Below are 16,170 nucleotides of genomic sequence, written 5' to 3'. Positions count from 1 at the left end.
AAGCGTAACTCTTAGAATGGGTTTGACATTTTCTAAGTAACAGTAATTTTCATGGTTATTAATATGTGCACTATTAAAATAATAAGGCATAAATTCTGAGAGTTAGGAAGCTTTCTAAGTTTACTAACTACTGATGGAGAAGAACAGTAAATATATAAAAGAAATGGGTACGTAAAACTAAATAAGGATGTTTAATGAATTGTGGCTAAGAAAAATGCTAAACAACCCAAGAACAATTTGTTTAGTTGTTCATCGCATACTAAAAAGTTTCACTTCTGTGGACTGCTCATTTTTCTTTACTATGTCAAAAAGATGAGTTAAGATTACTAATGGGTTAACACTTTTTCTTCTTCTGAAAATGTCTATTTACCTGCTTATGAACTGCTAACTCAAAATCACAAAGTAAAATGATCAATTTTCTTAAAAAATTGATAGAAGAAAGCATTAAGTGATATGAAGTACACTTGATGTTAATTCCTATCAAAACTGAACCAGAAATAGGATCAATATCCAAGTTCAAAGAACCTCACTCAAATAAAAAGCATTCTTTAAAAAAAGGAAAGTTTTATTTTAAAAATATCAATAGGTTTCTAAAACCTGAATCAGATACTATGTAGAATCTGAAACTGACACCTCACCTTGTTTCATTTACTACAATAAATCATATAAATGATTCCGTATATACCCTACTTATTGACACCTTCACAAGTGGGCAATAATGAGCATTTAGTATCATTTCCATTTTTACCATATCTAAATATCAAGTAGATTTTATTTTTAACTACTCATATTTTTCCATTAAAAAATGACACGATGAAACATGAAATCCAAATACCATGAACAATGATATACTACCACACAACTTGAACATATTAATAGAAGTTATAAGAAAATAATGCCTATTATAGTTCCATTTAAAGTCATTAAAATCACTATACAATTTAAAATCACTTCTCTTTTTCTATTCCCTTAGTGCAATAAGAGATCTTTTAGAGGCGTGCTAGTTTCCTGTAGATATTTGCTTATGTTGTGGTCAGCAAATATTTAAAATTTGTGTAGACTCAGTAACAGAAGAATATGCTCTTTTCAAAACTGTGCTGAGAAACCAAATGAGCCTTTGTTACTGCTCCCTCTAAGTTAGCACTGTGGATGCGCTCTGCTCCACTACAGCATCTGGAGCTTTGCGACACCTCAGAGGCCCAGGTCTTTTCCCAGGCATTTGACTTACTTGATCAAAATTCTCCCTTACTCTTGTGTCACTGATTTAATATTAAATGCAAGATTTTTACACTTAGTTCTGCTAAAACAGCCCGTTAATGCTCAAATATTCGATCTGGAGTCTGTCATTTAAACTACTAGCCTTCCCTCGCAGTTTTCTATAGGCTCCCTGGGCTTCAATGCTGGCTCTGCTACTTACTAGTTATGTGACCTTGGTGAGGTTTCTTTATCTCACCATGCCTGTTTCTTCATCTGTAAAATGGAAATAATACTACTAACTACTTCACAGAATTATCATAAGAAATAAATGAGTTATATACAAGACACTCAGAATAGTACCAGACATCTAGTGAGTACTACATAAATTGGAAAGATGCTATTATTATGATTGCGGTGTTGTTTTCCTCCAAGTTATTTTTAAAACAAAAATATACTCAACTTGGATCAAGACTGAACTACAGAGGACTGTCCCCATTGGGAAGGACTGGAAATTCATATCGAAAGGCCCAGCATGAGGCTGGGTAAACAGCGACATGTGAGACATTGATACAAACTATTTCTGTGACAAACTATTTCTCAATATACATATACCTATAGAGTCTGAATTCTATCCCTAGGCGCAGACCCCTGGTATGAGTCCTCTCTACCAGAGACATCCCCCAAAGCTGAAATGTATTATCTGCAAATGTGCTAAATACAGCCCCCTTAATAAGCTCCAGTGTACCCAAGGATATGAGATGCTAAAGACACAAAATATCTACAGCAGTATTTCGCAACAGAGAAATTGTTTGAGAGGGTTCATGCCATTAAAGGTGCTGGTAAATACTGTCTGCTTTGATTCTGGCATTAAAAAATAATCAGTAAGTTAAGAAATTATTTAAATATTTTTCTTCTTTAAAACAGAACAGTTTGAGAGCTGCTAAGTGAGTACTGAAGGAACATGCACAATGGTTAGTGGAGATAAGCTGAGTCACATGACTGGCTTAGTTGGCTTGCAAACAGTACAGATTTTCCATCATAGTTTGAACCATTATACAGTTTTAACTTGCTTTTATTCTTTAATATATATATTTAACTTATATACACTATGAACTTTGGTTTAAAAGGAAGACACATAGAAACAATGAAGCAGAAAACAAATCAATAACAAGCTAAAATGCAGAGGGGAGGAGAGACATCCACTAAGTCCTTGAATACCAGTTTGCCTGGTACTCAAGTGCCAGGCACTGTTCTAGCACAGTATTAACTCATTTAATTCTCTTAAAAACCTTATGAAGTGCTATTATTATTCCCATTTACATATAAGGAAACTGAGGCAGAGAAAGGTTAAATAACTTGCTCAAGGTCACAGGGCTAGTTAGCAAGGAGTCAATGCAGTGTGACACTACAGACAACATTCAATATGATCAGTACCCAATCTGTAAATTATATTAGCTCAATCAAAATGATCATACAGCACCTCAAGACACTGCTACTATTTTTACAAAGAAGCTTAGAAAGGAAGAGTAGATTATAAATGATTTAGCTTTTAATTCATGGGGAACATAGACTCATTTACTACTTCAATGTCATTTACCCATTTCAGTATTAAAAAAATTAGAACTGAGAGTATCTCCCAATTAGTAGAATTTGCTCTGAGCTTTGAGAGGGTATTTTCTCAGTTAAAAATATTATAGTCTACAGAGAAGAATCAACTGAAGGTCTTACAATTTCAAATTTCAACCATTAACTTTCAAACTACAAAATGCAATGCTGAAGGAGACTGCAGGCAATTTAATAAAAAATAATGGAGGGGAGGAGGGAATCTAACAAAAAAATAAAACCTTATTGAAAAAATCCATTCTTTCGAAAACATCAGTGACACAGTACTGGAGTGGGAAACAATCAAGAAATTGATTGAATTTGACGAACAATACCAAAAATAATTATGATCTGTTGTTTTTGTAATATTCAGATGATCAATAGAGAGTTTTTTAAAAATCTGTTTTAATATCCATGGATGGTAGGTTTTAGAAAGAATTCTGTTTTTGAAAATTGTTTTGAAGAGTAACGGCCTACCAATAAAATAAAACTCTATCAATGAATGCATTGCCAGTCAATAAACTAAAATTTTCTAAAATTATGTAAGTTTAAATATTTTTTTAATTATATAAGTTTAAATAATCCTAACATCCTACGCCCTCCTCACCCTCAAAAGTATCCTGACTTGTATGACAAATTATATAGTAACCCTAAATACATTTGAAGCCAAACTACACAATCTCTAATAAACTCTCCAAAAATGTCATCCTAATGTTCTATTATATTACCATGTAAAACACCTGCTATCCAATTTGCTGAATAAATTTAAGACTAAACTTATGAACTGATATATGTGTAATAATGTAAGGTTTTTGCATGACAACTTACTAGTGATTAAATGAGAATTTAACAACTCTCCAATTAACTTAATTGGAAATAAATCATAAAATTACACTGATACCAATTATTCTTTATTAATATTATTAAGAGCTTCTAAGCTTTTTTTCTGGCTCTAATTGAAATGTAATAATATTATTTTACATTTAAAATGGAATTCAGAGGTAAAAATTATGAGTACAAAGAAAAGAATAAGATTGGGAGGAGAGGGAGAGTATAAAAACCTCTCACAGACTATGGAAGTAAATCCCTATGAATAGCAAAATAGGTTATAATTCCTAATCTTTCAAAATGGGGGCAAACTAAAAACTAGAGTTTTATATCATCACCTGCCTTTTAACAAGCTCAATTATCCAACTCCTTGATGCTGAAAGTAAAAATCTCTTATATGTATCCCTTTAAAAATCATTTATTATGTGTGCTAAAATATGAGGATTATTCCACATTGAAAGACAAAGTTGTAACTTGCTAGTGGGGTGGTTGAGAATGGAGTGGGGTGAAAGGCTAAAAAAAAAGACAAAAACCAAACACTATCAGTAAAACCACCGTAATTTTTTTCTCCATTTTTTCCCATAAAATTGCACACATTGTGACATGAATATACTCCTATTCCTATTATCCAAAATGCATGTGGAATAATAATAAAGCACAAAGCCCTAAACTACATACAGTCTTTGGCAAGGAAATAGCTATCTGTGCCGCTAAAGCTGCTGTCAATCATACCCCCCACACCGCTTCAGAGCTCTGGGGCCAGATGAACAGTCACTACTGACCTATGACATCATTAGTAATCTGAAATGCATTACTAAATACCTGAGTGGAAAATGCTGTCAATTCTGGAAGACTTTCACAGCCAAACAATCCAGAACTAGGGTCAAAAACACAGCTTGCCAAAAGCACACACAATAAAATGTAGTTGCGTTTATTACATATGGTAATTCAAACAACCTTTTTCCATTTCAAAATGCTGCATAAATTAGTGAAAGAAACTACTTTTGGTATGAACATTTATTTTTTCCTAGTTATAAAGGTATAGAAATTTTACCCTTCCATTCACATTTCCTCCTAGGAAGTATGTTCAACAATGTGTTTTAACATGGCTATTAATATTGAAGATGACAAGGAAGTTTGACAAATTAGAATGTAAAAGATAAAATATCAAGTATGACATCCCAAGGTATGGTCTTTGAATAGAATGTATGAAGGAAGGCATTATATGCATGGTCAAAGCAGAGGTAAGCTGGTAGCCCAGAATTAAAACCACATCAACAATGGACTACTAATAGACGTGCAGTTTATCTGTACAAATCAAACTACAGAGGCACAAATGGATGCTTAGTGTCTAGTCACAACCAACACAAATTATTAGAAAAATATACAGACTGAAATGGGGGCTTATGGTCACCAAGACTGAATGAATAACTTTAATAATAATGGGAACAGTGATATTTATTGACACCTGGTGGGTGATAGGTCTTGTGATGAGTGTATATGCATTATCTCATTCAATCTCTACTACTACCCCATGACCTAGGTATTATAGTTATCTCCACTTTATTATGAAGGTAAAAGAATTTGCTAATCATGACATAACTAGTAACCCGCAGAACTTATTAGCTATATGAATCAGGCAGCAGTGTGACTCCAGAGCTTACAATCTTAGCTGCTATACCATGCTGTCTACTAAATGTCCTACATGTTAAGAAACAAACATGCTCCATCAGTGAGTATACCATGTAACCTTAAACAGGCTTTAAGCATTTCATTTTACTTTACTTTTCACATAAATTCTAATATTCCATTATAAAAATAACATGCCTATTATAGAAAATTTAGAATATAGAGAAAAACAGAAAAAAGCAGAGCAGGAGAATCACTTAGTTCCACTACCCAAAGACACATACTCAAATTTTTATAACACTTCTTTCTAATCTTTTCTGTATTTATGTTTTTAAAGTTCTACAAGATTGTAATCACTGTCCACACACAATTGTAAAAGCATTTTTCCAAAATTTTTTTCAATTTTTGTTAACTTATAAAGAAATCACATTTTTTTCCTAGAAACAATTTTTCATTGGCTATATGATATTCCGTATTTCCTTCCATTAATTAAGTAACCTCTCTTGTATTGCTACAAGAATGGTTGTTGGGTTGAAGGGTTGTACTAACTTCAGCTTGTAATAATGCCACCAAAGTATCCAAGTTACAGCTTCATATTTTTAATTAGTTATAAAGCAAAGTTTGTTCAGAGAAGAGCCTTGAAAATTACTGCAATGTATTAAAATGTAGATCTAAAAGGAAATGACTTTGGTTTTGCTAGCCCCACAAGTATATTTCCTTTTGCTCATGAAGCAGAAAATATGCCATCAAAAGATAAGATTGTCAACTACATTCAAGTATATGAAATATTCCATACACATAGCTTTTTAAATAATTATATTTTTAAATAATTATAAAAATGTAAAGGATGAATAAAACTGTAAGAAAGAGTAAGAAGTAGACCAGGACACTGAGTGTGGCTATGAAACCCACAAGCAAGACTATGCATAGGACAACTTCAAATAGTCTCATCTAGAGAAAGGAGCTGAGCAGACAGTCACTTTATACACTTTCTAGGTTTCGGAGTCCTGGGGATAGATGAAGACAGGGTTTCTTGCTTTCATGAGATTAGAGTAAAACATTTCTTTTTAAAAATTTTACCAACTATAAACTTGGAAATTACTAGCTCTAAGCTTTAACCTATTGCTTTCTTTGTCTTCAAATTCCACCTCAAATAGACTTCTCTCATCCTTCAGGCCAGAATGCTTCTCATTTTCCACTAGGGAACCCAAAACACTGAGTTATCTTTATCATGGTTGAAATAGTTCTATGTTGTTTGATCATTACTGGCTACTATTAGACCTTAACACTAAAATATTTTAAACATCTGAATTTAAAATGTATTATGTATACTATAACACTATAAACAAAGAGGTAAAAATAAACAGTAACTCAATTTCAAGGAACTTTACATTTAAGAAATCTTCATCCTGTTGAAGACAGTCAAAATAAAAACTTACCACTATTTTGGCCAAGATGCCGTCATCACTTGCATCTAAGGTAACCACAGCTTTGTCAGTCTCTATTTCACATAAGGCATCTCCAGTACTCACAGCTTCACCTACAAAACAAGACTGGGTTTGTTTTGTTTTTTAAAATATGAATATTAGTTATGTGAGATGGTGTGTGTAAAGTGTGTAAAACACGATAATAAGTACCAAAACACTCAACAGCTATTTCTGGGTTGTGGAATTACAAGTAATTCTCATATTGTGTGTGTTTCTGTGGTGTATATGTGTACGCTTTGTTGCATTTCCCGAAAGCTCAATAATGAACCTAAATTATATCTGTTATAATAAAAAAGTGATTATAGAGATTATTAAGCAAACATTAAAAATGAAATCGCATTTTATAGAGAATAGAAAGGGATGCGTATCTTCCTCCAAACAAATCAATTCCAGACCCCATATTTCTTCCTTTTTAATATATTTTGATTATTATTCCTTAAGAAGACAGTTTTACAATTAATAACACCTCCGGGTTAACACTGTACGCGAGTTCAGAAACCCTGTCTGCACCACAGAGCACAAATGAATAAAAACATATTAAGCATAAAGAGAGAAAATCAAAGACATAGCTAAGGTCAAATAAGAAACACTTCTGTGCAACAGAAACAGTATAGATATTCAAAAATGCTGAGCAGGACCTGACTTGCTGGTTTCTGGAGCTAAAAGCAGGTTGTGGGGAGGAAGGGTGAAGTACAGTAGTTTCCTTTGGAGCAAAGGGAACTAAAAGTGGCCTGATGAAGCAGGGGACTCAAATCGATTCTCTGCTTAAAGCTAGGGCTGGCTGCAACCAAAACCTTTGACTAGAACTATGGCTTTATATCAGAAATGAGGGTCTAAGAAGGTAGGGGACAAAAACACTACCTCAATACCAGAACAGAGTCAAGCCACCCTCTGGTTCCATTACTTTATCTGCCAATATCCCAAATATCAATAGCAAAATCCCTGGATTGAGGGGCGTGGAAAGGGAGACTCAGGGGACAGGTAGGAAGACATCGAAACCAAAACAGAAACATTCCACTCAAAAGTAAATTGCAAAACAAAGTTCCAAAACATGAAGAAATTTAATGCTAAGAAAGAAAACCACAAAAATCAGTAATTGGAACAGAAATTCATTTCAGATGCAATCTATTTAGTGCAACCCACCAAAGATTTTAAAATAAGTATCTTAAGGATGTTCAGAAATAGAAATGAAGGTATAAGATCCATCACAAGAACAAGAGATTAAAAAGAAAAATAATGTACAGACATAAAGCACCATCAGGTTGAAAGGAAAAAAACTAATTAGAAATCTTGGAAATGAAAGATACAATTAATGAAATAACAAGAAACAATCAATGGAATATATTCTACAGTCGACATAGTGAAAGAATGATTTAGTAAATTAAAGATAGCTTCAATGAACTAACTGGAACTTAATATGGGCAGACAAAAGGACAAGTAGAAAAGAGCAGTTAAGGGACATAAACTGAGGCTGCAGTGTTTGTCCAATGGAGTTCCAAGGGAAGAGATGGGAGAGAATAGTGGACAAGCAATACTTGAAGAGATAATTGCTGAGAATTTCCCAGAGTTAAAAAGAGATATATATCCTCAAAATGAAAGAGCACTGAAAGAGTTTAGAGTGTGGTTATCTATAGTGTATTGACTAGGAGGGGGCACAGGGAGCCTTGGAACTTGCTGGAAATATTCTGTATCTTGACTAGGTATTAGTAACCTGGATATATGTGTTTGTAAAAGTTAATTGAGCTTACACTGTGCAGGTAATACCTTGATAAAAAGAATTCAACAGAAAAAAAGAGTATTAGACTGTATAAACATGACTCCACATCATACACTGTATAGAAATTACATACTTTCAACAATTGAAACACAATTTTAAAAGCTATCAGAGGGAAAAAAATAGATTACCTCAATGGAATGACAGACTGAGAGCACACTTCTCAGCAGCTGCAATAGAGGTCAGAAGACAACGGAGTAATATCTTCAAAAAGCTGAGGAAAAATAACTGTCTAGAATTTTATATGCAGCCAAACCATCATTCAAGAACGAAGGAAAAGTTCAGACATAAAAGCTAAGAAAATTTACCACTTACTGATGAGCTCTTACAAAATGCAGTTTATCAAAAAGAAAGGTAGACACAGAGGGGACCCATGGGCTACACAAAACAAGTTACCATAGAAACCGATAAAGTGTTAACATTTAATCATTTAAAAGGTAATTTCTGAGGGGTTAAAAAAGTTTACAACTCAAACATTAAAAAAAACAATAAGACGGATAAGGATATTTTTAGGTGATAAAACATGCTAAGAACTTTGATACAGATAGGAGGAGAAAATACTGGATAACTCTAGACTGCACTGGCAAAATATAATTAAATATGTATCCTAAAAACTTAATGGTGTATACCAAAAAATATAAAAATGGAAACATAACCTACAGCATTCATAAAAGCAGGAAATATAGAAAATAACAAAAACTATTATCCAGTTGAAGGCAGATGCATGAAAAGAAAAAAGCAAAGGATAAAAACAGAAAACACAAAAATGGTAGAAGTCCAAACACATCAGTAATTACAATTAACATAAATGGATTAAAACCACCGACTAAAAGAGATATCAAAATGAATAAAAAAATAAAATCTAGTTAAATGTTGCTTATAAGAGACAGACATAAACAAAAACAGAATAAAAAGTAAGATACAGAAAAATGTGAAGCATACAAATACACCCCCTCACATACACACCAAAAACAGCTGGTACAGCAATATGAATAGGCACACTCAATAAAAGAACATGAAGGAAATTCTAAAGCGCTGACATAACAAATACGCTCTAAAAGTTCACTGTACTGAAACTCCTTCACTGTATATCAAGATTTTCACACAGATGGTTATACTATATCTCAGTTAAAATAATTCAGAACCACCAATACAAACTATTTTAATGAAATAAACTTATCTGTTAGATATTTATCAAACACCTGAAAGGTGCTCAGTCTAACCCCAAAGAGATTTTCCTACTCAACCAATATTTATTGAAAATGTATTAGAGCACTGAGGATACAGCAGTGGGAGGAAAAAAGTGGTTAAGATTTCTGACCTCAAGAAGCATCCTCACTATCTTGTGATAAATTAATTGGAAATAACAGTGGAATTAGGTGAAGTCAGGATGGTATGGGAACACTCAGCAGGGGTATCTAATTCAGTTTTTAAAAGGTGAGAGCAGCCTTCCTTAAAAAAAAAAAAAAAAAAAAAGACATCTAGTCTGAGCCTGAAAAGATGAGGAGGAGACAATCAAGTAAAGGGGCAAGTGATCCAGGCAGAAGGCACAACACACCCAAAGCTCTCAAGGCGAAAGAAAACAGGAAACTTCGGAGGATCTGGCTAATACTACCTGAGAGAAGTGATGAGAGATTAGGCTGGTGAGGTAAGCAGGAATCCCACCCAAAAAGGAAACTTGTCTGTCATACAGAGAAAGCTATGGTGCCAGATTATACAATCTCACATCACTTCTTTATATGACAGATGTCCTAGGGCAGTTAAGACAGATTATATTTCAAAAGGAAAGGAATCACACCCTAATATGTTTCTGCTGTAACCATGGAAAAAACAATTGAACCAGGCAACCTAGCAATTAAATACTTCTTTTGGACACCTAGAAAAGAAATTCTGCCCATAGGAAAACAATAATGTTTTATCACTTGTGCTTGCCTATTTCAAATTCCAAACACCCTTTGAGAATGATTCACAAATTCTACCTCAGCCATAGATCAACCTAGATGATTTTGTTCCTATTCCTGAATTCCTATAGTAATTGTAATTAATTTGAAATGAATCACAAATTGTACTATGAAATGTTATGTTAACTTCTATTACTTTTTTAAAAATTGGTTTTCTTCTATTTACCAAACTATGAGCTTCTTCATAATAGGAACAGGACACAGTTTAAGTGTTTTACATTCTACCTCATTCCCTAGGACTCCAGCTATTGCCTCATACATAATGAGTTTGAGATTAAAACACTTCAGAAAAAAATTGCAATAATATCACAAGTCCTCATTTCCTCATAAGGTATACATCAAACTGTCCTTTATGTTTCTTTCACTTCTAACATTTGATTTGTAGCATGTTTCTGACATTTAAAAACTTAGGTATCCTGTTTCCTTTTTATTTTGTTTTAATTAAAGGTACACCTATTCACAAAACATATATATATATTAGCTATGAGAATCCTGAGAGAGAGATAAAATGTAAAGAAACATAGAGAAAAGCATCTATTGTGTGGTGAACCTTCCCCAGGATCCACAGCAAGGTTTAAAACATTGTATTATTATATAAGGCACATTACCCCTAATATCACAAAACTAGGGTTCTATCTGTCAATAATCAAACATAATATGAATGCCAAAGAAAAATTTTGAGACAAATAACGAGCCATGAAGATTCCAAATATACTCAGTTTCAGCCCTGGTCAACAATTTAGTGCTGTATCTTGGAAAACCTGCAAGGCACAGTAGTTATAAGGAGCTCTTCCAACTCAGACACAGGTTTATTCCAAGCTCTGACACTTACTGGTAATCCTGACTATTTAATCTCTCTGACTCTAAGGAAAGTTTTGAATGTGCAGCTATTATAAAAAAAATCATGGAACTGCAAATGTTAACTCTTCACAAACCTCTTCAAATAACACTTCACAACATCTTTAGATTAAAAACTTACGTATGTTATTAATAACCATTAAGAACCAAGACTCATTCTAGCTCCCTACTCCATACGCCATCATTTCAGACAGACCATTCAGCATACATTAGTATATAAGGCATTTATAGGTAGGCACTGGGTATAAACAAAACAATAAGATAGGGTTCTGTTCACAACAAGTTCAGAGTCTAGAGGAGAAGACTTAGAAGCTAGCACAGAGCATCATGGCTGGTGTGAGGTGACAGACGGCTCCTCAGCTGCCACGTTGAGGGCTGACTGGTTGTAGAAGGAGATGGCAGCCTTGCCGTGTTCCTGCGTGTCCCTGTGCCATCTCCTCGTGGTGCGTGTCAGCAGCCGAGGTGGAGCGGGCCCGGAGCGAGAGTGCGGGCCCCAGGAGGGGCCAGAGCAGAGGCCCGCCCGGGGGCCGCTCCCCAGCACCGAAGCCAGCATCATCATCATCCTGTGCCTTTGTCCAGGTGGGCAGCTGCCAGAGCTGAGGACTGGAGTATACAGAGGCTTCCCTTTCTCTTGTAAATTCTGGGTATGAAGTGTAGTCTTGATCAAACACAGTTAATGGTGATGTTTATCAACTAAACACATCCTATGACTTTCACAAAATAATCTTGTTCTGCCAAAAGTTAAGAATAAAAGTCTTTATTTAAAAGGTGTGTGTGGTGGTAATGGTGGGAGGCCAAGTCACATCTATATGAACATTAAAGAAAGAAACCTCTTCTCAGTGCTAAGGTAAACCATAATGACACCTATGATTAGAGACAAAGATAATTCAATCGTATATCAACAAATATTTACTGGCTGCCCCTATGTGCATGACACTGTGCAAGACCCTATGGCAAAAATAATGATAAAATAAGACAGAGTCTGACTGAGGAAGAGTACAAACAAGCAGGCAATGCCAATCTCATACAGTCAGTGCCTACGGCAGCGTGGGAGGATAGAGAAGGGGGCCCTAGTCAGTGTTTGCCAACTCTTCATCACACACGAAAAGATATTACTTGCATGGCCCAAGACCCCAGGCAACCCGGCTCCTAGGGCATCCTGCTCTGAGGACTCAAGGCAGGAGTAGTTGTTTGAGAAGGAAACTGCTAGGCAAAGTTAACCTCCCTTACATCCTTCTGGCTCTTAAATTTCACTGCATTACCCATTTCAAGTGCCCAACACACATGTGGCTCGTGGTTACTACACTGGACAGTGCAGACATGGAACATTTCCATCACTACAGGAAGCTCTATTGAATAATACTGTAATCTCACCAATTCCACTCACCAATTCTATAATTCTGACATAATAGAAATATTAACAATAAACGTAAAAAAGCATAATGATGGAACGCTATTCAGCAACTAAAGGAATGAACTGTTGATATGTTGATACATGCTACAACATGGATGAACTGCAAAATCATGCTAAATCAAAGAAGCCAGTCACAAAAGACTTCATAATACATGATTCTATTTACATTAAATGCCCAGAAAAGGCAAAGTTTTAGAGATAGAACGCAGATCAAGATAGGGATAAGAGAAAGAAGTGACTGCAATCAAGCATTAGGGAGTTTTGGGGGTGATATAAACGTTCTAAAGTTGTATTTTGGTGATGGCTGAAGAACTCTATATATTCACTAAAAAATCACTGAATTGAGCACTTAAAATAGGTGACTGTTAATAGTGTGTAAATTATACCTCAAAAGCTGTTAAAATAGTAGTGTACTGAAAAAACACTGAAGTTATTTGTGAAACGCACACTTCAGAAGTTTTCCATTTTAGCATCCAAACATGTATACAAATCCCCAGAAATAACAGAAACCAAAGCCTCATCTACAATAGAAGCCAGAGACCCATTTAACTCTCTAGTAGCACCTGGTGATAACAATTCAAATAGTGAACAACACCTTTAAGACAGTTTTACTTCTGAATTTTACACACTGTATTAATTATACAATCTAAGATTTACACAAAAATTGTTTTAAATATTCAAGATTCCCAGTCCCATGAAAAAAGGAAAGCCCACATAAAATGACAGTCTCTGAAGGATAACAAACACCAAGGGCAGCAGCAGTAACATGGCTAATGAAGCAAGTTCTACGCTGTTCCAGACAATGTGTGGCCAAGTACCTCATGTAACTACCTCAGTCTAGTTTTGTTCCAGTGTTTCAGGATAAGCTCTTAAATATCTCAAGAAAGAAAACAATGTTTTTCATACCCTCAAATATTCTCTCACAAAAGGGTGGAACAAGAATATTTTCTTCCTTTTTGTTATTTTAACAGATATGACCTTACAACTGATGAAAAAACAATCTATATACACTTTAATTAAACTAAAAATAATCTGACACACACTTCCCCCACCAAATAACAAGTTTGTAATAAAAATGTGGAATGTGGCTCAATTCACCTTTCAGGTTTTGAAACTGTACATGTTACCTGGCATTTTTGAACTGTTTTCTCTACTAAGTTAATAATGCACATTCTTTACTTAATCCTCTCAGACTGAAATTAAGTATTCTAATATTCATTACAAAACTACTTTTCTAACATTCATTAGATCAACGAAGATGGGAATAATTTACATGCTATATTATTGCATGTTTCCATGTGATGAGACAGGTTATCAAGAGGACGTGACCACTTAGCTGGGCAAGAGTAACTGGAGGTCCCTCACCCCCTCCCCATCTGTGAAATGTGTGCTCTGCTTGCCTTCCCAGTGCTGGAAGCTGCCCAAGGACATAGCCTTGAGATAGTACTGTGGTGCTGAGACCACCTGGACAGTATACGTGATCAAGCCCAGTTAAGGCCTCCTCCCATGAAAGTCCCTTTGCTTAATTAAACCTGCCACCTACCAACCTGGAGCCTCTTTCTTCCATCGCTCCCTATCCTCCATGTATGATGCCGATTTCAGATTACACCCAGGAAGCTCCTGAGGAGGTTGTGATACAACACTATGACTTCAAAAAAGAAAAGGAAACTGAGTTATCACAGAATTCTAAAGTCAAGGATATATCTTAGAAATCATCTAATTCAACTCACTCCCAGATATTTCATGACAGAGTGGGAACCCCAAAGGACAAACCTAGACTAGAGTTCTTTTCACTGCACCCTTATTGCCTTGGCTTAAAACAGACACACACACACACACACACACACACACACACACACACACACACACACACACACACACACACACACACATTAGTAACAGTTGTGAATTACAGAGTCTCAGATTTTCAAGAAATCTTAAAGATTTGTAAGACCGAACTGCCATCCACTAAAGGTTATCAGATCATTAGCATTAGCTTAAAAATAAACTAGATTCAAAATTATATACAACACTATTCATTTTCATGAAAAAAATTCAATCCCCTTAATGTTTGAAGGTCTAAACTCAGTTTTAAATAACAGTGACCATACAATAAAGATCTCAAGATAAAAATTTTTAAAAACATAGCTAATAAGAAAAAAAGGTATATTAAAAGCTTTCTTAGGGGGCTTCCCTGGTGGCGCAGTGGTTGAGAGTCCGCCTGCCGATGCAGGGTACACGGGTTCGTGCCCCAGTCTGGGAAGATCCCACATGCCGTGGAGCGGCTGGGCCCATGAGCCGTGGCCGCTGAGCCTGCGCGTCCGGAGCCTGTGCTCCGCAACGGGAGAGGCCACACAGTGAGAGGCCCACATACCTCAAAAAAAAAAAAAAAAAAAAGTTTTCTTGTAGAATATAAATGTTTTTAATACATAACGACTGAACCAAGTTATGTACCAAGCACCAAACATACTTAGACATATATAGTCATACCCATGTGTAACAATACATAAATGTTAAAGAACTAAATTACGATGGACTTCCCTGGTGGTCCAGTAGTTAAGACTCCCAATGCAGGGGGCCCGGGTTCGATCCCTGGTTAGGGAACTACATCCTGCAACTAAGAGCCTGCATGCTGCAACTAAAAGATTCCCACATGCCGTGACTAAAGATCCCACACGCCACTACAAAGATGCCGTGTGGTGCACTAAGACCCGGCGCAGCCAAATAAATAAATAAATATTTTTTTAAAAATCTTAAAAAAGGAACTAAATTATGCTCAAAAAAATCACAAAGGTGATGAACTAAAAATGAAGCCAATGAATTACAGAGAACCAACGATTTAGATTGCTCTCAATTACTTATGTGTACTGGTAAACAACATTTCTCCTGAGTTGGCAGAACACAGAATTTTAAAAGCAACCTTCAAGGAAACAGGCTCCAGGGGCTTAAAGTACACCCTGGCTTGTCCTGCATGAAAATAGCACAAGTAATCAAAAGAAAAAGAATAGAATGATGAAACCATTTGTCTCCTGGCTCTGCATTATACTCACCATATTCTAATGGGTGTGAATAACTTATCAGACTGCCAGCGAGCTAGAAGTCTGAGAGATAAATGTGGTCCAAAGAATCCTCCTATCTACTTGCCTATCAAGGTCTCAAAGTGTGAAGAAATTTAATCATTTTATAATAATCCTAAAAGGCTGGTCTGTGTCTGAATCATTCTTTAATGACACCAACACTCTGTCATACTGGATATGGAAATAGCCAAAGCTCTGTAATTCATCAGGAAAAAAACTTAAAAATAGATTCCAACTGACTGCATTATTTATAAAGGTGAAACTTTCTTAGATACTGATAATTATTTTAGAAGATGGCAGCAGCCATGCAGAGCCGATTGCTCAAAATGCTTCCTAATGAAGC

At 35.3% G+C, this 16,170-nt stretch overlaps 1 protein-coding gene across 2 annotated transcripts in view; it reads right to left on the bottom strand.

The window, feature by feature from the left end:
- The window catches only part of PDHX (pyruvate dehydrogenase complex component X), a 77,441-nt gene that overhangs the window by 33,957 nt on the left and 27,314 nt on the right, over positions 1-16,170 (bottom strand). For both annotated transcript variants that reach the window (XR_014297110.1, XM_082660688.1), the window contains exon 3: positions 6,696-6,796. Coding sequence is in view for 1 of the 2 variants with exons in the window: in XM_082660688.1 (XP_082516814.1) it covers positions 6,696-6,796 (101 nt within the window). In the remaining variant the exon portion in view is untranslated. The remainder of the gene's footprint in view (positions 1-6,695; positions 6,797-16,170) is intronic.

This window comes from Grampus griseus (assembly GCF_964374135.1).
Source record: "Grampus griseus genome assembly, chromosome: 8".
Classification (NCBI taxonomy): Eukaryota; Metazoa; Chordata; class Mammalia; order Artiodactyla; family Delphinidae; genus Grampus; species Grampus griseus.
This window is presented reverse-complemented; position numbering and strand designations above follow the sequence as displayed.